The sequence below is a fragment of the Pseudophryne corroboree genome, chromosome 1, assembly GCF_028390025.1.
Source record: "Pseudophryne corroboree isolate aPseCor3 chromosome 1, aPseCor3.hap2, whole genome shotgun sequence".
Classification (NCBI taxonomy): Eukaryota; Metazoa; Chordata; class Amphibia; order Anura; family Myobatrachidae; genus Pseudophryne; species Pseudophryne corroboree.
Window position 1 is genome coordinate 560,119,979 of NC_086444.1, and position 24,580 is coordinate 560,144,558.

General features: G+C 44.3%; 1 protein-coding gene across 1 annotated transcript in view; it reads right to left on the reverse strand.

The window, feature by feature from the left end:
* The window catches only part of SLC44A1 (solute carrier family 44 member 1), a 297,913-nt gene that overhangs the window by 76,907 nt on the left and 196,426 nt on the right, over nt 1–24,580 (reverse strand). Inside the window, exons 6-7 of the mRNA XM_063914149.1 lie at nt 19,516–19,685; nt 6,846–6,935 (exon numbers count right to left, since the gene is read on the reverse strand). Of these exons, the coding sequence (XP_063770219.1) occupies nt 6,846–6,935; nt 19,516–19,685 (260 nt within the window). The remainder of the gene's footprint in view (nt 1–6,845; nt 6,936–19,515; nt 19,686–24,580) is intronic.

Consider the following 24,580-nt stretch of genomic DNA (forward strand, 5'->3'; position numbering starts at 1 on the left):
AACATAACAGTAATGTCAGTGCCGGCGGCTGTGCGTGCTCGAACAGAGAAACACTTGAATTGCTTCGTCAGGCGCAAAACACTTGAATTCCCCCCAAAGAGGTGAGGAACAGCATTAGCCTTTTATAATATAGGATTAACATGTCTGTTTATTTCTAGAGTGATTCTTGAAGTAGCTAAATAGCAACAAAAAATAAGATTTTACTCACCGGTAAATCTATTTCTCGTAGTCCGTAGTGGATGCTGGGAACTCCGTAAGGACCATGGGGAATAGCGGCTCCGCAGGAGACTGGGCACAAAAGTAAAGCTTTAGGACTACCTGGTGTGCACTGGCTCCTCCCCCTATGACCCTCCTCCAAGCCTCAGTTAGGATACTGTGCCCGGACGAGCGTACACAATAAGGAAGGATTTATGAATCCCGGGTAAGACTCATACCAGCCACACCAATCACACCGTACAACTTGTGATCTGAACCCAGTTAACAGTATGATAACAGAGGAGCCTCTCGAAAAGATGGCTCACTACAACAATAACCCGATTATTTTACAATAACTATGTACAAGTATTGCAGATAATCCGCACTTGGGATGGGCGCCCAGCATCCACTACGGACTACGAGAAATAGATTTACCGGTGAGTAAAATCTTATTTTCTCTGACGTCCTAGTGGATGCTGGGAACTCCGTAAGGACCATGGGGAATATACCAAAGCTCCCAAACGGGCGGGAGAGTGCGGATGACTCTGCAGCACCGAATGAGAGAACTCCAGGTCCTCCTCAGCCAGGGTATCAAATTTGTAAAGCTGAGACCCCTCGGGCAGCCGCCCAAGATGAGCCCACCTTCCTTGTGGAGTGGGCATTTACAGATTTTGGCTGTGGCAGGCCTGCCACAGAGTGTGCAAGCTGAACTGTACTACAAATCCAACGAGCAATAGTCTGCTTAGAAGCAGGAGCACCCAGCTTGTTGGGTGCATACAGGATAAACAGCGAGTCAGATTTTCTGACTCCAGCCGTTCTGGACACCTAAATGTTCAGGGCCCTGACAACGTCTAGCAACTTGGAGTCCTCCAAGTCCCTAGTAGCCGCAGGCACCACAATAGGTTGGTTCAGGTGAAACGCTGAAACCACCTTAGGGAGAAATTGAGGACGAGTCCTCAATTCCGCCCTGTCCGAATGGAAAATCAGATAAGGGCTTTTACAGGATAAAGCCGCCAACTCTGACACGCGCATGGCCGAGGCCAGGGCCAATAGCATGACCACATTCCATGTGAGATATTTTAACTCCACAGATTTAAGTGGTTCAAACCAATGTGACTTTAGGAACCCCAAAACTACATTGAGATCCCAAGGTGCCACTGGAGGCACAAAAGGGGGCTGTATATGCAGTACCCCTTTTACAAACGTCTGAACTTCAGGGACTGAAGCTAGTTCTTTCTGGAAGAAAATCGACAGGTCTGAAATTTGAACCTTAATGGACCCCAATTTCAGGCCCATAAACACTCCTGTTTGCAGGAAAAGTAGGAATCGACCTAGTTGAAATTCCTCCGTCGGGGCCTTCCTGGCCTCGCACCACACAACATATTTTCGCCAAATGCGGTGATAATGTTTTGCGGTTACATCCTTCCTGGCTTTGATCAGGGTAGGGATGACTTCATCCGGAATGCCCTTTTCCTTCAGGATCCGGCGTTCAACCGCCATGCCGTCAAACGCAGCCGCGGTAAGTCTTGGAACAGACAGGGTCCTTGCTGGAGCAGGTCCCTTCTTAGAGGTAGAGGCCACGGATCCTCCGTGAGCATCTCTTGAAGTGCCGGGTACCAAGTCCTTCTTGGCCAATTCGGAACCACGAATATAGTTCTTACTCCTCTCCGTCTTATAATTCTCAGTACCTTGGGTATGAGAGGCAGAGGAGGGAACACATACACTGACTGGTACACCAACGGTGTTACCAGAGCGTCCCCAGCTATTGCCTGAGGGTCCCTTGATCTGGCGCAATACCTGTCCAGTTTTTTGTTGAGGCGTGACGCCAACATGTCCACCTTTGGTTTTTCCCAACGGTTTATAATCATGTGGAAGACTTCTGGATGAAGTCCCCACTCTCCCAGGTGGAGGTCATGCCTGCTGAGGAAGTCTGCTTCCCAGTTGTCCACTCCCGGAATGAACACTGCTGACAGTGCTATCACATGATTTTCCGCCCAGCGAAGAATCCTTGCAGCTTCTGCCATTGCCCTCCTGCTTCTTGTGCCGCCCTGTCTGTTTACGTGGGCGACTGCCGTGATGTTGTCCGACTGGATCAACACCGGCTGACCTTGAAGCAGAGGTCTTGCTAAGCTTAAAGCATTGTAAATGGCCCTTAGCTCCAGGATATTTATGTGAAGTGATGTCTCCAGGCTTGACCATAAGCCCTGGAAATTCCTTCCCTGTGTGACTGCTCCCCAGCCTCGCAGGCTGGCATCCGTAGTCACCAGGACCCAGTCCTGAATGCCGAATCTGCGGCCCTCTAGAAGATGAGCACTCTGCAACCACCACAAAAAAAGACACCCTTGTCCTTGGTGACAGGGTTATCCGCTGATGCATCTGAAGATGCGACCCGGACCATTTGTCCAGCCGGTCCCACTGAAAAGTTCTTGCGTGGAATCTGCCTAATGGGATTGCTTCGTAGGAAGCCACCATTTTTCCCAGGACTCTTGTGCATTGATGCACTGAGACTTGGCTCGGTTTTAGGAGGTTCCTGACTAGCTCGGATAACTCCCTGGCTTTCTCCTCCGGGAGAAACACCTTTTTCTGGACTGTGTCCAGGATCATCCCTAGGAACAGAAGACGAGTCGTCGGAATCAGCTGCGATTTTGGAATATTGAGAATCCAACCGTGCTGCCGCAACACTACCTGAGATAGTGCTACACCGACCTCCAACTGTTCCCTGGATCTTGCCCTTATCAGGAGATCGTCCAAGTAAGGGATAACTAAAACTCCCTTCCTTCGAAGGAGTATCATCATTTCGGCCATTACCTTGCTAAAGACCCGGGGTGCCGTGGACCATCCAAACGGCAGCGTCTGAAACTGATAGTGACAGTTCTGTACCACAAACCTGAGGTACCCTTGGTGAGAAGGGTAAATTGGGACATGAAGGTAAGCATCCTTGATGTCCAGAGACACCATATAGTCCCCTTCTTCCAGGTTCGCAATCACTGCTCTGAGTGACTCCATCTTGAATTTGAACCTCTGTATGTAAGTGTTCAAAGATTTTAGATTTAAAATCGGTCTCACCGAGCCGTCCGGCTTCGGTACCACAACAGTGTGGAATAATACCCCTTTCCCTGTTGCAGGAGGGGTACCTTGATTATCACCTGCTGGGAATACAGCTTGTGAATGGCTTCCAAAACAGCCTCCCTGTCGGAGGGAGACGTCGGTAAAGCCGACTTTAGGAAACGGCGAGGGGGAGACGTCTCGAATTCCAATTTGTACCCCTGAGATACCACCTGAAGGATCCAGGGGTCTACTTGCGAGTGAGCCCACTGCGCGCTGAAATTCTTGAGACGGGCCCCCACCGTGCCTGAGTCCGCTTGTAAAGCCCCAGCGTCATGCTGAGGGCTTGGCAGAGGCGGGAGAGGGCTTCTGTTCCTGGGAACTGGCTGATTGCTGCAGCCTTTTTCCTCTCCCTCTGTCACGGGGCAGAAATGAGGAACCTTTTGCCCGCTTGCCCTTATGGAAACTAAAGGACTGCGCCTGATAATACGGCGTCTTCTTATGTTGAGAGGCGACCTGGGGTAAAAAACGTGGATTTCCCAGCTGTTGCCGTGGCCACCAGGTCTGAAAGACCGACCCCAAATAACTCCTCCCCTTTATAAGGCAATACTTCCATATGCCGTTTGGAATCCGCATCACCTGACCACTGTCGTGTCCATAACCCTCTTCTAGCAGAAATGGACAGCGCACTTACTCTTGATGCCAGTCGGCAAATATCCCGCTGTGCATCACGCATATATAGAAATGCATTTTTTAAATGCTCTATAGGCAATAATATACTGTCCCTATCTAGGGTATCAATATTTTCAGTCAGGGAATCCGACCACGCCAACCCAGCACTGCACATCCAGGCTGAGGAGATTGCTGGTCGCAGTATAACACCAGTATGTGTGTAAATACATTTTAGGATACCCTCCTGCTTTCTATCAGCAGGATCCTTAAGGGCGGCTGTCTCAGGAGAGGGTAGAGCCCCTTGTTTTGACAAGCGTGTGAGCGCTTTATCCACCCTAGGGGGTGTTCCCCAACGCACCCTAACCTCTGGCGGGAAAGGATATAATGCCAATAACTTTTTAGAAATTATCAGTTTTTATCGGGGGAAACCCACGCTTCATCACACACCTCATTTAATTCCTCAGATTCAGGAAAACTACAGGTAGTTTTTCCTCACCGAACATAATACCCCTTTTGGTGGTACTCGTATTATCAGAAATGTGTAAAACATTTTTCATTGCCTCAATCATGTAACGTGTGGCCCTACTGGAAGTCACATTTGTCTCTTCACCGTCGACACTGGAGTCAGTATCCGTGTCGGCGTCTGTATCTGCCATCTGAGGTAACGGGCGCTTTAGAGCCCCTGACGGCCTATGAGACGTCTGGACAGGCACAAGCTGAGTAGCCGACTGTCTCATGTCAACCACTGTCTTTTGTAAAGAGCTGACACTGTCACGTAATTTCTTCCAACAGTTCATCCACTCAGGTGTCGACCCCCTAGGGGGTGACATCACTATTACAGGCAATTGCTCCGCCTCCACATCATTTTCCTCCTCATACATGTCGACACAAACGTACCGACACACAGCACACACACAGGAAATGCTCTGATAGAGGACAGGACCCCACTAGCCCTTTGGGGAGACAGAGGGAGAGTTTGCCAGCACACACCAGAGCGCTATATATATACAGGGATAACCTTATATAAGTGTTTTTCCCCTTATAGCTGCTGTATTGTTAATACTGCGCCTAATTAGTGCCCCCCTCTCTTTTTTAACCCTTTCTGTAGTGTAGTGACTGCAGGGGAGAGCCAGGGAGCTTCCCTCCAACGGAGCTGTGAGGGAAAATGGCGCCAGTGTGCTGAGGAGATCGGCTCCGCCCCTTTTTCGCGGACTTTTCTCCTGCTTTTTTATGGATTCTGGCAGAGGTTAAAATTCATCCATATAGCCCTGGGGGCTATATGTTATGTATTTTCGCCAGCCAAGGTGTTTTTATTGCTGCTCAGGGCGCCCCCCCCTAGCGCCCTGCACCCTCAGTGACCGAAGTGTGAAGTGTGCTGAGAAGCAATGGCGCACAGCTGCAGTGCTGTGCGCTACCTTGGTGAAGACAGGATGTCTTCTGCCGCCGATTTTCCGGACCTCTTCTTGCTTCTGGCTCTGTAAGGGGGCCGGCGGCGCGGCTCTGGGACCGGACTCCATGGCTGGGCCTGTGTTCGATCCCTCTGGAGCTAATGGTGTCCAGTAGCCTAAGAAGCCCAATCCACTCTGCACGCAGGTGAGTTCGCTTCTTCTCCCCTTAGTCCCTCGATGCAGTGAGCCTGTTGCCAGCAGGTCTCACTGAAAATAAAAAACCTAAAACTAAACTTTTCACTAAGCAGCTCAGGAGAGCCCCTAGTGTGCACCCTTCTCGTTTGGGCACAAAAATCTAACTGAGGCTTGGAGGAGGGTCATAGGGGGAGGAGCCAGTGCACACCAGGTAGTCCTAAAGCTTTACTTTTGTGCCCAGTCTCCTGCGGAGCCGCTATTCCCCATGGTCCTTACGGAGTTCCCAGCATCGACTAGGACGTCAGAGAAATGTCTTAAGGTGGGTACACACTTGCCGATAAAGTAAACAATGTCACTCATTTTGCCCTACCTGATTGACGTCGTTTACCATATCGACTAGTGTTTACGCTGTCCAACGGCGAGCGATGTGCGGCCCCGCGGGTCATTAACTACCCTCGCTGTCGGCCGTGCATGCAGCTCAATATGGACTGTCTTCCAAAAACTGCATGCACGGCCCGACCGCGGCGTGACGTCACTGAGCGATATTGTTTTCATATCGCTCAGTGTGTACGCACTGACGACGACTGCCCCAGCAGGGAAGTGAACACACTAGGCGGCGTTGCTCATAGAGCACATCACCTAGTGTGTACCCACCCTTAGGTGAGTAAAGTAGTTCAGTTTCTTCTGGTCTGTAACAAGCAGTCACACCCTTATTGTACCCTAGCTTTCCACAGTTGTGCTACACATCAGGAGGTGATGGGGACATTTTTTTTTTCTAGATGCTAAACCAAAAACATTTCTAGTATATATAGCATCTTCTAGATCTTTTCATATCTCATATTTATAATGGGTTTATAGACAAAATATTCACTGTGTAATAAGTAGGTGCTGTATAATTAACGGTTAATAAATACATAATACCAGGGCAAAGGTTGAACATAAACTTACTGTACATGTGAAGAGCCTCCTGGGTTCCCCATTGCTTCCCAGTTCCTGCAGACACTTGCACAAGGGAACCAGTGAAAGAAGGAGGTGGTTAACAGAGGAAGCCATGAGGAACTTGGCACTAGGGAAATAACTACCAAGTAACTTTGCCCATTGTCTAACATGTAAGTATACGATAATAGGATGGAAGAATATTTTAAGACAAATGAGTGCATCTTGTGGCCCTAAATACGTACGGTTACTGACCGCAATATCATGGGAGAACGTCATTTAATTGTTGCTACATTTCTATAAAGGCTACTTACTCTAGGAAGTTCTTTATTTCATCATTTATTATACTTTCAACGTCTTTGTACAAGTAGCATCATATTTTGTGACAAAAGCTATGTGATCAGTATAACTTACCGAGTGATCCCAATATGACTAAGATAGTTAAGATCCAAACAAGTACTCTAGAGATGTACCTGATAATAACCATCAAAATCATTGAAAGCACTGCAAAGAAAAGAGAGAAAAACATTGACTATATTCTACATGATATATCTATAATTTATTCTGCATTAAACTTTAGCTTCAAAGACTGGAGACCAACCATTTAAGATCCGGGAAATTCAATATTTTTTATAGATGCTAAAAAAGACTGTTACGGAGCTGAATAGGTAACCTAAAACCCAGGTACATAACCATTTTACCTTTTTGTTATTGTAAATTCAACATAAATGAAAATTCTAAATATGTCCACCATAGTTCTAGATCAAAAGAGCAGACAACGAGTGACTGACAGTTTGTCAACTCTGCAGAAATGCACTATGTAGATCATGTCACTATAGCCCTGATGAATGACGTTTCAGATTTGGGACATGCACAAGTTCCTATTATGACAGACCAAAAGATGGGTGAGGGACTTCAGGTGTCTGTAATGGACTGGGGAGATAAATGTTTATTTAAAGGGTTAGGGTTAAACGAATCATATTTCACCTTTATGGAAAATTTCTATTTTGTTTAATTGTCCTTATATTTGCAATGTACACATAAAATTATATTGTATTAAGGGGGACATGTACTAAGCAGTGATAAAAGTGGAGGAGTGCCAGTGGAAAAGTTGCCCATGGCAACCAATCAGCATTGACATAACATTTATAATTTGCATACTATAAAAGTATACAGAGCAGCTGATTGGTTGCCATGGGCAACTTCTCCACTAGCTCACTTCTCCACTTTTTTCACTGCTTAGTAAATGTCCCCCTAAATGATTTAAAGCAACAAAATAATTCACTTTATAATATTATTATCAATTTTGTGTAAAATAGTACTGAATGAGATGCCCCAAATATTTCCAGTGGTATAAAAGCAGAGACATGCTCTAAAAAATAAGATTTTACTTACCGATAAATCTATTTCTCGTAGTCCGTAGTGGATGCTGGGGACTCCGTCAGGACCATGGGGATTAGCGGCTCCGCAGGAGACAGGGCACAAAAATAAAGCTTTAGGATCAGGTGGTGTGCACTGGCTCCTCCCCCTATGACCCTCCTCCAAGCCTCAGTTAGGATACTGTGCCCGGACGAGCGTACACAATAAGGAAGGATTTTGAATCCCGGGTAAGACTCATACCAGCCACACCAATCACACCGTACAACTTGTGATCTGAACCCAGTTAACAGTATGACAACGTAGGAGCCTCTGAACAGACGGCTCACAACAATAACAACCCGATTTCTTTGAAACAATAACTATGTACAAGTATTGCAGACAATCCGCACTTGGGATGGGCGCCCAGCATCCACTACGGACTACGAGAAATAGATTTATCGGTAAGTAAAATCTTATTTTCTCTAACGTCCTAGTGGATGCTGGGGACTCCGTCAGGACCATGGGGATTATACCAAAGCTCCCAAACGGGCGGGAGAGTGCGGATGACTCTGCAGCACCGAATGAGAGAACTCCAGGTCCTCTTTAGCCAGGGTATCAAATTTGTAGAATTTTACAAACGTGTTCTCCCCCGACCACGTAGCTGCTCGGCAGAGTTGTAATGCCGAGACCCCTCGGGCAGCCGCCCAGGATGAGCCCACCTTCCTTGTGGAATGGGCCTTGACAGATTTAGGCTGTGGCAGGCCTGCCACAGAATGTGCAAGTTGAATTGTGCTACAAATCCAACGAGCAATCGTCTGCTTAGAAGCAGGAGCACCCAGCTTGTTGGGTGCATACAGTATAAACAGCGAGTCAGATTTTCTGACTCCAGCCGTCCTTGAAATATATATTTTCAATGCCCTGACAACGTCCAGCAACTTGGAATCCTCCAAATCGCTAGTAGCCGCAGGCACCACAATAGGCTGGTTCAGGTGAAACGCTGACACCACCTTAGGCAGAAAATGAGGACGCGTCGCAGTTCTGCCCTGTCCGAATGGAAAATCAGATATGGGCATTTATACGATAAAGCCGCCAATTCTGACACTCTCCTGGCTGAAGCCAGGGCCAGTAGCATGGTTACTTTCCATGTAAGATATTTCAAATCCGCCGATTTGAGTGGCTCAAACCAATGGGATTTGAGAAAATCCAAAACTACATTAAGGTCCCACGGAGCCACTGGGGGCACAACCGGTGGCTGTATATGTAGTACTCCTTTTACAAAAGTCTGGACTTCAGGAACTGAAGCCAATTCTTTCTGGAAGAAAATAGACAGGGCCGAAATTTGAACCTTAATGGACCCCAACTTGAGGCCCATAGACAATCCTGTTTGCAGGAAATGTAGGAATCGACCCAATTGAAATTCCTCCGTGGGGGCCTTCCTGGCCTCACACCACGCAACATATTTTCTCCAAATGCGGTGATAATGTTGTGCAGTCACCTCCTTCCTGGCTTTTACCAGTGTAGGAATGACCTCTTCCGGAATGCCTTTTTCCCTTAGAATTCGGCGTTCAACCGCCATGCCGTCAAACGCAGCCGCGGTAAGTCTTGGAATAGACACGGTCCCTGCTGAAGCAGGTCCCGTCTTAGAGGTAGAGGCCACGGATCTTCCGTGAGTATCTCCTGAAGTTCCGGGTACCAAGTTCTTCTTGGCCAATCCGGAGCCACGAGTATCGTTCTTACTCCCCTTTGCCGTATAATTCTCAGTACTTTTGGTATGAGAGGCAGAGGAGGAAACACATACACTGACTGGAACACCCACGGCGTTACCAGAGCGTCCACAGCTATTGCCTGAGGGTCTCTTGACCTGGCGCAATACCTGTCCAGTTTTTTGTTGAGGCGAGACGCCATCATGTCCACCTTTGGTTTTTCCCAACGGTTCACAATCATGTGGAAGACTTCTGGATGAAGTCCCCACTCTCCCGGGTGTAGATCGTGTCTGCTGAGGAAGTCTGCTTCCCAGTTGTCCACTCCCGGAATGAACACTGCTGACAGTGCTATCACATGATCTTCCGCCCAGCGAAGAATCCTTGCAGCTTCTGCCATTGCTCTCCTGCTTCTTGTGCCGCCCTGTCTGTTTACGTGGGCGACTGCCGTGATGTTGTCCGACTGGATCAACACCGGCTGACCCTGAAGCAGGGGTTTTGCCAGGCTTAGAGCATTGTAAATCGCTCTTAGCTCCAGTATATTTATGTGAAGAGACATCTCCAGGTTTGACCATACTCCCTGGAAGTTTCTTCCCTGTGTGACCGCTCCCCAGCCTCTCAGACTGGCATCCGTGGTCACCAGGACCCAGTCCTGTATGCCGAATCTGCGGCCCTCTAACAGATGAGCACTCTGCAACCACCACAGAAGAGACACCCTTGTCCGTGGCGACAAGGTTATCCGCTGATGCACCTGCAGATGCGATCCGGACCATTTGTCCAGCAGATCCCACTGAAAAGTTCGTGCGTGGAATCTGCCGAATGGAATCGCTTCGTAAGAAGCCACCATCTTTCCCAGGACTCTTGTGCATTGATGCACAGACACTTTCCCTGGTTTTAGGAGGTTCCTGACAAGTTCGGATAACTCCTTGGCTTTCTCCCCTGGAAGAAACACCTTTTTCTGAACCGTGTCCAGAATCATTCCCAGGAACAGCAGACGTGTCGTCGGGGTCAATTGAGATTTTGGAAAATTCAGAATCCACCCGTGCTGTTGCAGCACTATTTGGGTTAGTGCTACTACGTCCCCCAGCTGTTCCCTGGACCTTGCCCTTATCAGGAGATCGTCCAAGTAAGGGATAATTAATACGCCTTTTCTTCGTAGAAGAAACATCATTTCGGCCATTACCTTGGTAAAGACCCGAGGTGCCGTGGACAATCCAAACGGCAGCGTCTGAAACTGATAATGACAGTTTTGCACCACGAACCTGAGGTACCCTTGATGTGAAGGGCAAATTGGGACATGCAGGTAAGCATCCTTGATGTCCAGGGACACCATAAAGTCCCCTTCTTCCAGATTCGCTATCACTGCTCTGAGTGACTCCATCTTGAACTTGAATTTTTGTATGTACAGGTTCAAAGATTTCAGATTTAGAATAGGTCTTACCGAGCCGTTCGGCTTCGGTACCACAAATAGTGTGGAATAATACCCCTTTCCCTGTTGTAGGAGGGGTACCTTGACTATCACCTGCTGAGAATACAGCTTGTGAATGGCTTCCAATACCGTCGCCCTGTCTGAGGGAGACGTTGGCAGAGCAGACTTTAGGAACCGGCGAGGGGGAGACTTCTCGAATTCCAACCTGTAACCCTGAGATATTATCTGCAGGATCCAGGGGTCCACCTGTGAGTGAGCCCACTGTGCGCTGAAATTCTTGAGTCGACCCCCCACCGCCCCTGAGTCCGCTTGTAAAGCCCCAACGTCATGCTGAGGGCTTTGCAGAAGCCGGGGGGGGCTTCTGCTCCTGGGAAGAAGTTGCTTGGTGCACTCTCTTACCCTTTCCTTTGCCTCGGGGCAAATATGACTGTCCTTTCGCCCGCTTGTTCCTATAGGAACGAAAGGACTGCGGCTGAAAAGACGTTGTCTTTTTCTGTTGGGAGGGGACCTGAGGTAAAAAGGTGGATTTCCCGGCTGTTGCCGTGGCCACCAAATCCGATAGACCGACCCCAAATAATTCCTCCCCCTTATACGGCAATACTTCCATATGCCGTTTGGAATCCGCATCACCTGACCATTGTCGCGTCCATAAACTTCTTCTGGCAGATATGGACATCGCACTTACTCTCGATGCCAGAGTGCAAATATCCCTCTGTGCATCTCGCATATATAGAAATGCATCCTTTAAATGCTCTATAGTCAGTAAAATACTGTCCCTATCCAGGGTATCAATATTTTCAGTCAGGGAATCCGACCAAACCACCCCAGCACTGCACATCCATGCAGAGGCGATGGCTGGTCGCAGTATAACACCAGTATGAGTGTATATACTTTTCAGGGTAGTTTCCAGCCTCCTATCTGCTGGATCCTTGAGGGCGGCCGTTTCAGGAGACGGTAACGCCACTTGTTTTGATAAGCGTGTGAGCGCCTTATCCACCCTAGGGGGTGTTTCCCAGCGCGCCCTAACCTCTGGCGGGAAAGGATATAATGCCAATAACTTCTTTGAAATTAGCAGTTTTCTATCGGGGTTAACCCACGCTTCATCACACACTTCATTCAATTCGTCTGATTCAGGAAAAACTACAGGTAGTTTTTTCAGACCCCACATAATACCCCTTTTTGTGGTACATGCAGTATCAGAGATATGTAAAGCGTGTGGCCCTACTGGAAAATACGTTTGTTTCTTCACCGTCGACACTAGATTCGGTGTCCGTGTCTGGGTCTGTGTCGACCGACTGAGGTAAAGGGCGTTTTACAGCCCCTGACGGTGTCTGAGACGCCTGTACAGGTACTAACTGGTTTTCCGGCCGTCTCATGTCGTCAACTGATTTTTGTAATGTGCTGACATTATCACGTAATTCCATAAATAAAGCCATCCATTCCGGTGTCGACTCCCTAGGGGGTGACATCACCATTACCGGCAATTGCTCCGCCTCCACACCAACATCGTCCTCATACATGTCGACACACACGTACCGACACACAGCAGACACACAGGGAATGCTCTTATCGAAGACAGGACCCCACTAGCCCTTTGGGGAGACAGAGGGAGAGTTTGCCAGCACACACCCAAGCGCTATAAATATATAGGAACAACCCTATAGAAGTGTTGTCTCCCTTATAGCAGCTTAATATATATCAAAAACGCCAAAAAAAGTGCCCCCCCCTCTCTTTTTTACCTTGTTTCTGTAGTGCAGTGCAGGGGAGAGTCCTGGGAGCCTTCCTCGCAGCGGAGCTGAGCAGGAAAATGGCGCTGTGTGCTGAGGAGATAGGCCCCGCCCCCTATTTCGGCAGGCTCTTCTCCGGAGTTTGTGAGACCTGGCAGGGGTTAAATACATCCATATAGCCCCAAGGGCTATATGTGATGTATTTTTTAGCCAGAACAAGGTATTCTCATTGCTGCCCAGGGCGCCCCCTGCAGCGCCCTGCACCCTCCGTGACCGCTGGTGTGAAGTGTGTGACAACAATGGCGCACAGCTGCAGTGCTGTGCGCTACCTCATGAAGACTGAAAAGTCTTCTGCCGCCGGTTTCTGGACCTCTTTGCTTTTCGGCATCTGTAAGGGGGTCGGCGGCGCGGCTCCGGGACCGGACTCCATGGCTGGGCCTGTGTTCGATCCCTCTGGAGCTAATGGTGTCCAGTAGCCTAAGAAGCCAATCCATCCTGCACGCAGGTGAGTTCACTTCTTCTCCCTAAGTCCCTCGTTGCAGTGAGCCTGTTGCCAGCAGGACTCACTGAAAATAAAAAACCTAAAAACTTTTTCTAAGCAGCTCTTTAGGAGAGCCACCTAGATTGCACCCTGCTCGGACGGGCACAAAAACCTAACTGAGGCTTGGAGGAGGGTCATAAGGGGAGGAGCCAGTGCACACCACCTGATCCTAAAGCTTTATTTTTGTGCCCTGTCTCCTGCGGAGCCGCTAATCCCCATGGTCCTGACGGAGTCCCCAGCATCCACTAGGACGTTAGAGAAAAACAAAAAACAAAGGCAAAGGTAGATAATAATCTGAGTAGACATACTACTGCTGAGAAGTATGTTTGTCCATCTGAAATTTGAGAGCATAAATATTAGCTATGTTATGCTGTAAATTGCAAAGGCAAGCTTTGCTGGCTAGATCTAGTGATGTGCGGATACTGCAAATGACTGCTTATTATACAGATGACAATGTGTCAGTAGTGTTATAGGTGGCCTTTTGCATCAGACATTACTACTGGCTGGTAACTACAGTATCGATTTTACCTCATAGCTTTGCCTGGAGATCATATGAAATGCTCAATACCCAGTGTATACAAGCACAAAAATAAATGTCAATGTGTGTGGAGATGCAATCAAGCTAAAACTACTCTGTAATTTAGAGATGCACAAATACTATTTTATTCCACAAAGACAACCTTGCTGAAGCTCTGAAAGAATAGTAATAACCTTCTGTTCTACCTTCTTAAAATGTCTTGTAATAAAAAGGAGTGAGACTTTGTATGAAACTTAAGGGCCCTGCACACTCGGCAACTGGTCGCCAAGCTGCCCGACAACCCGGCGGCAGGGGGGGGTGGTGGTGGGGGGTGACGGGGGGAGTGAAGTTTCTTCACTCACCCCGTCACCCGACCCCATAGCCCTGCATGCTAATATGGACGAGACTGTCCATATTGGCTTGCAGGTATGAACGAGCCGGCATCAACAATGAACAAGTGCGGAACCGCACATAGTTCATCATTGGTGCCTACACACTGAAAGATATGAACAATAACTTGTTCATTAATGAACGAGATCGTTCATATCTTTCAGTGAAATCTTTAAGTGTGTAGGGCCCATTACAGAAGCAGCTAATAGAATAGTGCAAACTCTGGTAAAGGATATTCAACAATAATTGTCAGTAAAAATCATAGCAATATAAATATAACTAACCTATGCACATAAAACAGTGCCTTATCATTCCAGCTATAAGAATACTAGGTACTAAAATCCTTCTAAAACACATACACAGTATATTTGAAATTCATATGTAATGATATTTGACAGCAGTAACTATGGATATGGTGAAGCGTTCTAGCTAGAACTCTTATGTACAAATAGTGGTCTTATAAAGGAAATTGGTACTCTGTAGTCAATGTGACCCTGGTTAGAAAGGGACAATCTTGCAGGGCAAAAAAACCTACTTGCTACTGGAAAATATATTATTGCACTTAAAGTAGTCTTCCATTGTATTTAATACATATACTAAGTGTACTCCCTTCACAATAATAGTACTTAACTAATCACTGGAGACCAACCACAATTACCTATAACTAGCACCCAGCAGCAGACATCTTCTGCTCCTTGTGCCTACTAGCCCAGAGCCACACACCCCACCCATGCCACGCTTGTTAGCAGCTAACCCAAGTAAAGGCATGCCTTAAAGAAATGAAAGACAATGAGTAAGTGATGCTACATATCTCACTCATACTGTGTTTTAGAAGTCCCTAAACTAGACTCCCTAGATTATGCGTCTCTGTTATCACATCTTAGCACCTGGATACAGGGCGGGGATGCCGGCACTTTACAATGGGCATTTCTCCAGTGCTACTATCCGGGCCTCTCTCCGGTACAGGTTTTGTTGAGTGGGAATGTTTCTCGCTATTCTCCCCCTATTGTCTTCCAGGCCATGAAGATATGGCTCGCTTTGAAAGGCCTGCTCGGGTTTGCTGGTTTGGACCCGGACACTCCCCTCTGGCACTCTCCTTCTTTACCTGAGCTGGGAGCTCTTGAGGGCGGGGTGGTGTGGGCTCCATACTCCATAGTCTCCCATATCCCAATTATACAGTGATGGTACATTGAAGTCGTTTCAGCAATTAAAAGAGGAATTTGGTTTACCCAATTCTTACTTTTTTAGGTTCCTGCAGCTCCGGCATGCCCTGCAGTCGCAATTCCGGGACTCGCCCCCGGCGCTCCTTCATTTCCCCATAAAGACCTTTTTAAGCTCGCTGGGACGGGTTAAGGTGATTTCTTTTACCTACTTGTACCTATTAAAAACACTTCACGCAGGCCCTCTTTCGGGACTCCGTGAGCGCTGGGAGGGTGATTTGGGCCCCATTGGCGAGGAGGATTGCGAGCTTGCCCTGGAATACCCAAGTGTGGTGACCAAGTCACTCCGATTTCAACAAATACAGCTCTTTATCTTGCATAGATCCTATATGACACCGGCTCGATTGGCCAGGTTTGGGGCTGGCAATGCAGCTACCTGCCCTAAATGCGGGGCCGCTGGGGGATCCTTTTGGCACCTGGTGTGGGAGTGTCCGTCCATTCAGGTGTTTTGGTCTGGGGTCGGGTCGATTCTGGAACACATGGGGATGCCTGGGAATGTGTTGACTCAGAGATTTTGTATACTGGGAATGGGGGTCCTGCCTCGGGGTCCAAGTGGGAAGGCCTTTATGCTCGTAGTATTTGTGCCCTAGCCAAAGTGTGCATCGCACGGACATGGATGGCCACACGTTGCCCTTCTATATCGGCATTTAAGGCCCTGGTCAACGACACTCTCCTTAAAGACCGCTATAAATACATGAAAAATAATGCCATGTTTAAATATGAGAAAATATGGTCCCCTTGGATTAACTCTGTATACTCCTCCCCCACCCTTGCGCTATGAGAAGCACGGCGCCATGATAGCAGTGCGCGTTATGGGTTTATGCAATACCAGGCTGTGATATTACTCGCTACTCTATACACCTCACATTTAATTTTATGTTATCGTATTACTGCCTCTTGTTGTTCTTTCTTTCTCTTCCTTTTCTTTCTTTTTCTGTTTTTTTTTATTAGTGTTTTAGGAGTTTATGTAGGCTATGTTACGGTCTACTAGGTGGAGATGTTACTGTTAAATAATTGGGGAGAAAAATTAAAAATGTCTATTATGTGTTCTATAAACTGTTCACGGACATTAGTTCTTCCTTGCATCGTGAGCTTGGTGACAATACGGGAGCAAGTATACATGTGATGTACTGTATCATGTACCTGGGGTTCACACGTGCTCTAAACTGATGTAATGCTTATCCTGTATTACCTGACTTCTCATGTTTCATGATATGTCTGTACTACTGATCCTTTTTTGAATAAAAACATTCTATTTAAAAAAAAACTAGACTCCCTAGGTCCCAAGTGGTAACAAAGGCCCCGTGGATGTAGTTCTCACCAGCTATTCTTATGTAACCTAAATAACGAAGGCTAGAAAACAAGTAGTATTTAAGACACAAAAAATACCTTAGAACAGAGTTAACTAAGCATGTCAAAATAAATACTCCTGTGACAAGCTTAGATGTGTCTCTGCCCTAAAAGCAAAGTATATGTTCAAATTTGAAAATGGTGAAAAGACTATACTATACAGTAATATTGAGTCTACTTTGCAAAACTCCATGTTGGGATATCACTGCACGTGCCATATTGTTGTACTAATAATAAATCTTAAGACACCAAATAATTGCATCCAATAGGGAAAACCCTGTCTGCTGACAGCATCCAAAAATACCAGCAGTAGGAAGTTTATGACTTTTTTTGTCTAATGACATTGGTGCCTGCAGGACATCATTCAGATGTGATGTTCCACTTACACTGCAAGAGGGATTTCTGTCATAGCAGACTACAGAGCAGTCTGACAATTTCAAATAGGTTTTGTTTGTTTTTTTGAACCATAGACAAATTCTAAAATGTTATCTTGAAAACAAGCATTGTATTTACTATAATTAACACTCATTTTAATTGGCCTGTGAAGTAATGCATTCTGAAGACTCACAGTGAGACAGGTATTGTTTTAGGGACAAAGAAAGAATAATATAGAGGGCCATCTGGTAAATTTTAACCTTGGAAATGAGATAATGTCACCGTACAAAAATATGAATTTTCAAAGTGCTTTTAACTGGCATGGTCAGATCAACCACGCCGCCCCACTGTGTACCCCTGTTTTTGATGAGGAGATATGTTCTGCAGATGTGCATAATATAATATTTAAATAACATACTTTTTAATCTTTATTAAAAAAAAACAACAACCATATGAACGGTCTTAAAGGGAAAAATAGCGCAGTGGTCAGTGCAAGGAATATCTAAAGGAAAGCTAGCATTCAGGAACAATTTTAATATTTTGTCATCTATACATATCAATGTAGGTATATAGCTATGGACAAATGTGCGCAATAAAACTTAAAATGCAGCCACACTCAGTGCATAATAGTAGACATCCACAATGTACTTATACAGAACTTATATCATACAAAAGATATGCACCGAAATAGGCGCTCTCAAAGTCACCAGATTCCAAAAAGAGAAAAGGGTGTAGAATAATAAACAAATGGTGAATCACCCTAGAGATATGTAAAATACAACCACCACCGTTTTAGGTTCAAATTATGTAGCATTCAGGACATAAACGTCACCACATGAAATTCAGTCGGTAATCTGAAAGATAAACAACTCCCCTTCTAACAAGTGTTTATGGAAAAAGGGAGAAGCAGGACATAGTGCAAATTATCCTTGGGTAACATACAATTTAATGTACAGGTTGCACTTACAAACAGATGTAAATAAAAAGCATATCAAATATTCTTCATACGGCACACAGCACCAAGCAACAGCTTTCTAGTCAGACCCCTTATGATCATGATGTGCTGGAAAACAGACTGGACCTTCCACTCCGGATGTTTGGATCCAGTAAATAAGTGTCCACCATAAAAGCTTACAGCTGAAGGAGCCCAGGAGTCCACAGTATTAGAGCTACGCTTAACGCGTTTCAGACAAACTTAGTCCTTCATCAGAAGTGTCTGGAGAATATTTGATATGCTTTTTATTTACATCCGTTTGTAAGTGCAACCTGAACATTACATTTTCTATTACACAAGGATAATTTGCATCATTCAGACCTAATTGCACGCTAGGTTTTTTCGCTGCGCTGCAATCAGGTCAGAACTGCGTATGCACCGCAATGCGCAGACGCGTTGTACAAGTACAAAGCGGATCGTTGCCCAGCGATGGATTGTACGAGATCGCAAGGAGATTGACCGGAAGAAGGCGTTTGTGGGTGGAAACTGACCGTTTTCTGGTAGTGTTTGAAAAAATGCAGGCTTGTCCAAGCGTTTGCAGGACGGCTGTCTGACATCAATTCCGTCCTCGGACAGGCTGAAGTGATCGCAGCGGCTGAGTAAGTTCTGGGCTACTCAGAAACTGCACAAAACTTTTTTGTACCGGACGGCTGCACATGCGATTGCACACTTGCAAAGCAAAAATACACTCCCCTATGGGCGACGACTATCTGCTCTCAGCAGTGCAAAAATCCCCTAGTGAGCGATCAGGTCTGAATGACCCCTATGTTCTGCTTCTCCCTTTTTCCATAAACACTTGTTGGAAGGGGAGTTTTATATCTTTCAGATTACCGACTGAATGACCGATTTATGTCCTGAATGCTACATAATTTGAACCTAAAACTGTGATTATTCTATTTTACATATCTCTAGGGTGATACACCATTTGTTTATTGTCCCACATTCTTTTCTCTTTTTGGAATCTGGTGACTTTGAGGGCGCCTATTTCGACGCATATCAAACAGGACAAAAAAAGTAGCACTCTCCCCTGCAAATCTTAAATTGATAATCCCTCCCAAAAAGCTCTGTGCCCGACATGCAATGAGATGTATAGAACAGAAAATGCAATACATGCAAATAAGACACTACTAGCACAATGTGGTATAGAAAAAGGCACCGTTGATAAAAAGCAGCTCACTATAAAAGATAGCTGATGAAAGTTGGTGCGCGCAGATATACATTTTTCTTAAAACAAAACTATATTTATAAAATCGTTACAAAACTGATTTGGAAATTGTGCATAAAATCTGGGAAATTTGCAGTGATTCTGAAATGATTTGTAAGCACACTTACAAATGCCACAAAGTGATCAGTGGAAAAACAAAAACAATGCACATTTTCACATATCCCACTTCAGTATAGCCCATGAAGTATAATATAAATTTGTTAAGTCTCCTAAAACAGAGCTACACAATTAAGTCTAATAATTAGAAAAACCGTTACCTAGTGACAAAAAGCAAAGTCCAATTATAATTTCTTTGCTGGTCATTACTCCACTAATCAGCCTGTGTAGGACACTATTGTCACTGACAAAAGTGATCAGGGCTTCTGCAAACTTGGCATAGCAGGAAATGTTCACAGGAGCACAGCGATGGAAGAATGGAATAGGTGCACTGGTGACACAAGGAGAAAAAAAAAACAAAAAAGAAAAAAAAATTACTCCTACCGAAATATAAAATGAAAAAAATGTCACATCAACACACAAATGGAAAGGTGAATGGAAGCCACATTCCTGACTGTAACAATATCAAGATATTGTGGTCAATAGTCTAGATCTCTTTTAAAAGCAATAATGAAGGAATTTGGAGGAGGAAAATGGTAGGTGGTGGTTGGAAATGTCGTCAATGGGACCGAATGGATGTGAAAGCCAAGACTAAAAACAGTCACAAAAAGGGGAGGAGTGCAATTTAAAGGAACTAGTGTTTGACCAATATAAAATATTTGATTCATATAAAAAGATTTATACAATAAGAAATGAGACTTGCTTCCCAGTATCTTCCATGCATCAATTTGTTCTTCTACAAATATTTCACCCAGTTATAAAGCTCATGCTTGTTGTTTCCTTTTACATTATCTACTTACCTTTATTGTGCATGGCAAATTAGCTCATGTATTATTGCAGTAAATCCTCCTGTACAAATAATACTATGTTTAGATAGAATTATTTAACCAATAAGAGAGAAGTGTGATGCCTACCTACTATTTCTTAACAATAACTGGTTTCTTAACAAAACCTAAACTATAATAATTAATGGAATGCGGATGGTGGTCAACTGTATCACCAAACTCTGTTACTAAGGGGTTTATTTACTAAGCCTTGGAGAGGGAGATAAAGTGGATAGAGCTAAAGTCCCAACACATCAGCTCCTGGCATTTTTTTAAACACAGCCTGTGACATGGCAGCTAGGAGCTGATTGGCTGGTACTTTATCTTCATCAAAGGCTTAGTAAATAGATCACATAGTGACAAAGAGCCCAGTTTATTATTATATAGAAAAATTGTCCTTTTCTTACATAAAATTCTTAAACAAATGATGAAACATCCAGCTATCAAACACCTGCATCACAATGTAAAAATAAGTGAACTCAAACTTCTTTGAAGGTCTACCCATTGCCGATTGCTCATTTACAAAAAAGGTACACATATGGTTTTCAGCATAAATATATTTAACAGTGTCCACATTTTTCAAGTAGATATTTAGTTTATTTTAACTGGACTGATGGCACAAGCTTTCTGGAGACTGATCATGCATTACCATCCCTTCAGCCGTCATAAAGATAATCTAAACCAAGTCAAGCACACCATCACACAGTGCAGCTACATTTACAGGCAAGACAACAGTTCTAGCTAGTAGGTTGTATTTGCAATTAATGTCATGACCCAACAGGGAAGAAATGTTACTGTAGACAGGAAAGAGTAAGTATAAAATAATGGTGGAAAACACCTTAATTGTGTATACAAATACTTAAATCAGGCATGTCCAAACTGCGGTCCTCCAGCTGTTGAGAAACTACACATCCCAGCATGCCCTGACACAGCTTTAGCATTCTCTGACAGCAAAACTGTGTGAGAGCATGCTGGGATATGTAGTTTCACAACAGCTGGAGGGCCACAGTTTGGACATGCCTGACTTAAATGCAACAGTGAATATTAAGTAAAACCACCACTGTAACTACTGTGCATGTTTAGTTCCTTTAAAATATTATAGTGAAACAATGCTATGTTTTACCAGAAATAACCGCCCTGTTACTATCGCCAAAACATCATCATTCTATAGTTTGTCTGTGTAGACAGCTCACCACATTTCAAAACTTTGAAAGCATGGCTGTAATAGTAAAAATCCGTACATAGATTTATCTTATAGGCAGAAAAATATGCCCCCGTTATAACGAACACAATATCACAAAATGTAGTTGCCACGTACGGATCAAGACAAATTCACCACTGTTTTGTAATGAAAACCTAGCTGATAATTCAACTCAACTCATTTTATTAAGAGCCAGTGTTATTTTTTTTTTTTATTATGAAAACCTATGAGAAAGAACTATCATTTATCTTGTTAACCTATGTTGGAAAATTAAATGATACACAGCTACAGATTTTTTCATTGTATTTTTATAGTGCCATTTATGGGACATTATTATGGAATGGCTCTTGAACAGGTACATCACAACTGTATCTGCAACAGCTGGAAATTATGAACACTTGTTTATCACAAAGCGATAGAATTATAAGGACAACTCAATGACCTCTTAGTTGAGCATACATGGCTTCCTCCTCTTTACACCACCTCTCTGTAGTTAAACTCTCCTTTATCACAAGGTTTGTTTTCTTCACTTAAAGTGTAAAAAAATTAATGTAATCCACAACAACAAACACTGTTCATAACACCACTCTTGCTGTGTCACCAGATTTGGATTGGGTTTAGGCCTCATACCACATGGCACTAGCTACATGTGTACTTCTGACTTTTTAATTGTGGTAAATACTGTACAAGACATGCAAATGGAGCTAAATATAGAATGGTTTATTTTTAATGACCAATTGGCACTTTTACTAGCATTCCTGTTACATTCTCTGGTATTTACGAAAGGTAACAGAAGGGACATAATTACTCCCTCAAAAAACTTGATCAAATGCTAGTAATAGAATAGCTTGTGGTTTTGCTTAAATATTTGCAAAAACACAAATACCAGTGGGCATGAGGCCTTAGTATGGCCTTTTAAAGAACACATTAACATTTATTCACTATTGCTCCCCTAATCACTTCATTACAAGATTCCAGCAATGAAGGAATACAATTTTAGGAGACATCAGCATATAATCGAAACTCATTTGTATTTATCACAACCATTTCCATTTTCAGCCCAGATCATTTCAAGCCAAGTTAGTGACTTTCTGGCTATGCATTACTGCATGATTTAGTAATACATATACCTATTTCCGTTTACTTTAACATTTCGAAGGAATTAATTCTCTTATTTTCTAAATAACAAAATTGGTTAACGTCTAAGCTTTCTTTTTTTGTAGAGTGACTGTCCAAACGCCAGAGTTCCTTTAGCCAGCTCATCCTGCACACTCTAATATCCATTTGACTCCATTGCACAATGATGAAATTGCAGTTCCCTTTTGCGGTGTGTGTGTAATCCATGGTTCCCAAACTTTTTTGAATCACGGCGCCCTAGAGTATCAGAATGTATTTTGCACAGCACCCCTACGCCAAAAATTTCTTACTGAGAAATTTTGAAAAGAATATTACATTAAGTAAATTGTGTTGATTTGTCATCCTTAGGTTGTTGTGTTGTGAGGGACCATATTTGCTTCTGTTTGTCCATATATTTTATGACTGAGCCACCAGCACTGGTTTTGCCCATCACATTGACCATAAATAATTTGAATTGGTCCTGGACTACAAATCCAATGCGCCCCTACAAGTGTCCCGAGGCACCCCAGGGTGCCACAGCACACAGTTTGTGAACCACTGATGTAAACTATTATTTCAGTATTTAGATTATTTCAGACCTTAATGAACATTTTAGACTAACTTGCTTGTTTCCTAATTTCTTAGAACTAAAAAAAGTCAATAACAATATTTTCTATAAATATTTTTTCACTTTCAACGTCTGCATTTCTTTTGCATTTAGCTATTTGTTAGTTTCTTGGTTTATGTGGTTGTTTATAAACAATTCGGTATCTACAAAATGTCCTGTACTACTTTATTTTTACAAATATTTGTTTTTGGTCTCCTTAATTCTTAGGATAGAGTTAACTTGCTAAAACCTTACATTACGCTTCTATCGCTGCAATATGATTATTTGGATGAGAGACCTATGTTCTCAAATTATGCTATTATCACAACACGTTTTAGCACACCTCCTAACTGTCACGATTTTTGTGGGACTGCAATACAAAGGTGTTTGGGGTGGGGGGGGGGGGGGGGGCAGTTGGGAGGCTCCTGTCACTCACTGCTCTGCTTAGTGCAGAGCAGAACAACTCATCTATACCGGGAGACAGAGGTTACAGGAGGCATGGCCAGCAGCCGGCTGGCCATGTTTCCACTGTGACTAAAATGGGAGACCGTGGCCGCGATCGCAGCACCACCACCACGAAGCCCCACCCCCCTTTCTACGCCACACAGAAGGTCCCTATTTACCTCCCGTGAATGTTGGGAGGTATGGTTTTAATGCAAAAGCAACCAGTGGCTCTTCAGTTATTACAGACTATTGGGAATTGTGGTCCGGTAACACAGGAAGAGTCACAGGTTACAGATCTCTGCTTTTTAAGTGCGTCATACCCTTTGATAATGTAATCATATAGAACAAAACAACAATCTATAGAGGAAATACAGTAACATGTAAATGACAACTTGTATTTCAGATGCAGAATGTATGCATTAAGGCTAGTCATTGAGACTAGGAGCACAGTGGGGCAGTACAGAGATGCACGCTCACACTTATAATTCTCTTTTTATGTTTGTTTCTTTTGCCACTAAAATAATTTTTTGCATAATTTCTAACTTCTACAGATGTAGTCATGCTCATCTATCCTCCATGTGGTGTGTAGTGCAAAAAACTAGTTGCATTACGTTTGCCTGCGCCTTGTCGCAGCGTGGTGTATTCAGTTACAGTGTAATGAATTAAGTCTCTGTTGGGTGCAATACTGGTGTTCGTTCACCAGGTGTTGCTTTTGAAAACCACCATTGCGTATGTGTGAAGTCTCTATTGTAAAGTCAAACGATGTTTGTAGTTTAAGTACTACGTTTTTTTTAGATGATCTATACATTAAGTAGAAATCTGAACACAGAAACAGACTGGCTCAGCGTCTTCAATGCACACAAAAAGCACATTTCAGAGATCCACACAGCTCTTTCAAAGAAAAAAAAATAAGAATTTACTTACCGATAATTCTATTTCTCGGAGTCCGTAGTGGATGCTGGGGTTCCTGAAAGGACCATGGGGAATAGCGGCTCCGCAGGAGACAGGGCACAAAAAGTAAAGCTTTAGGATCA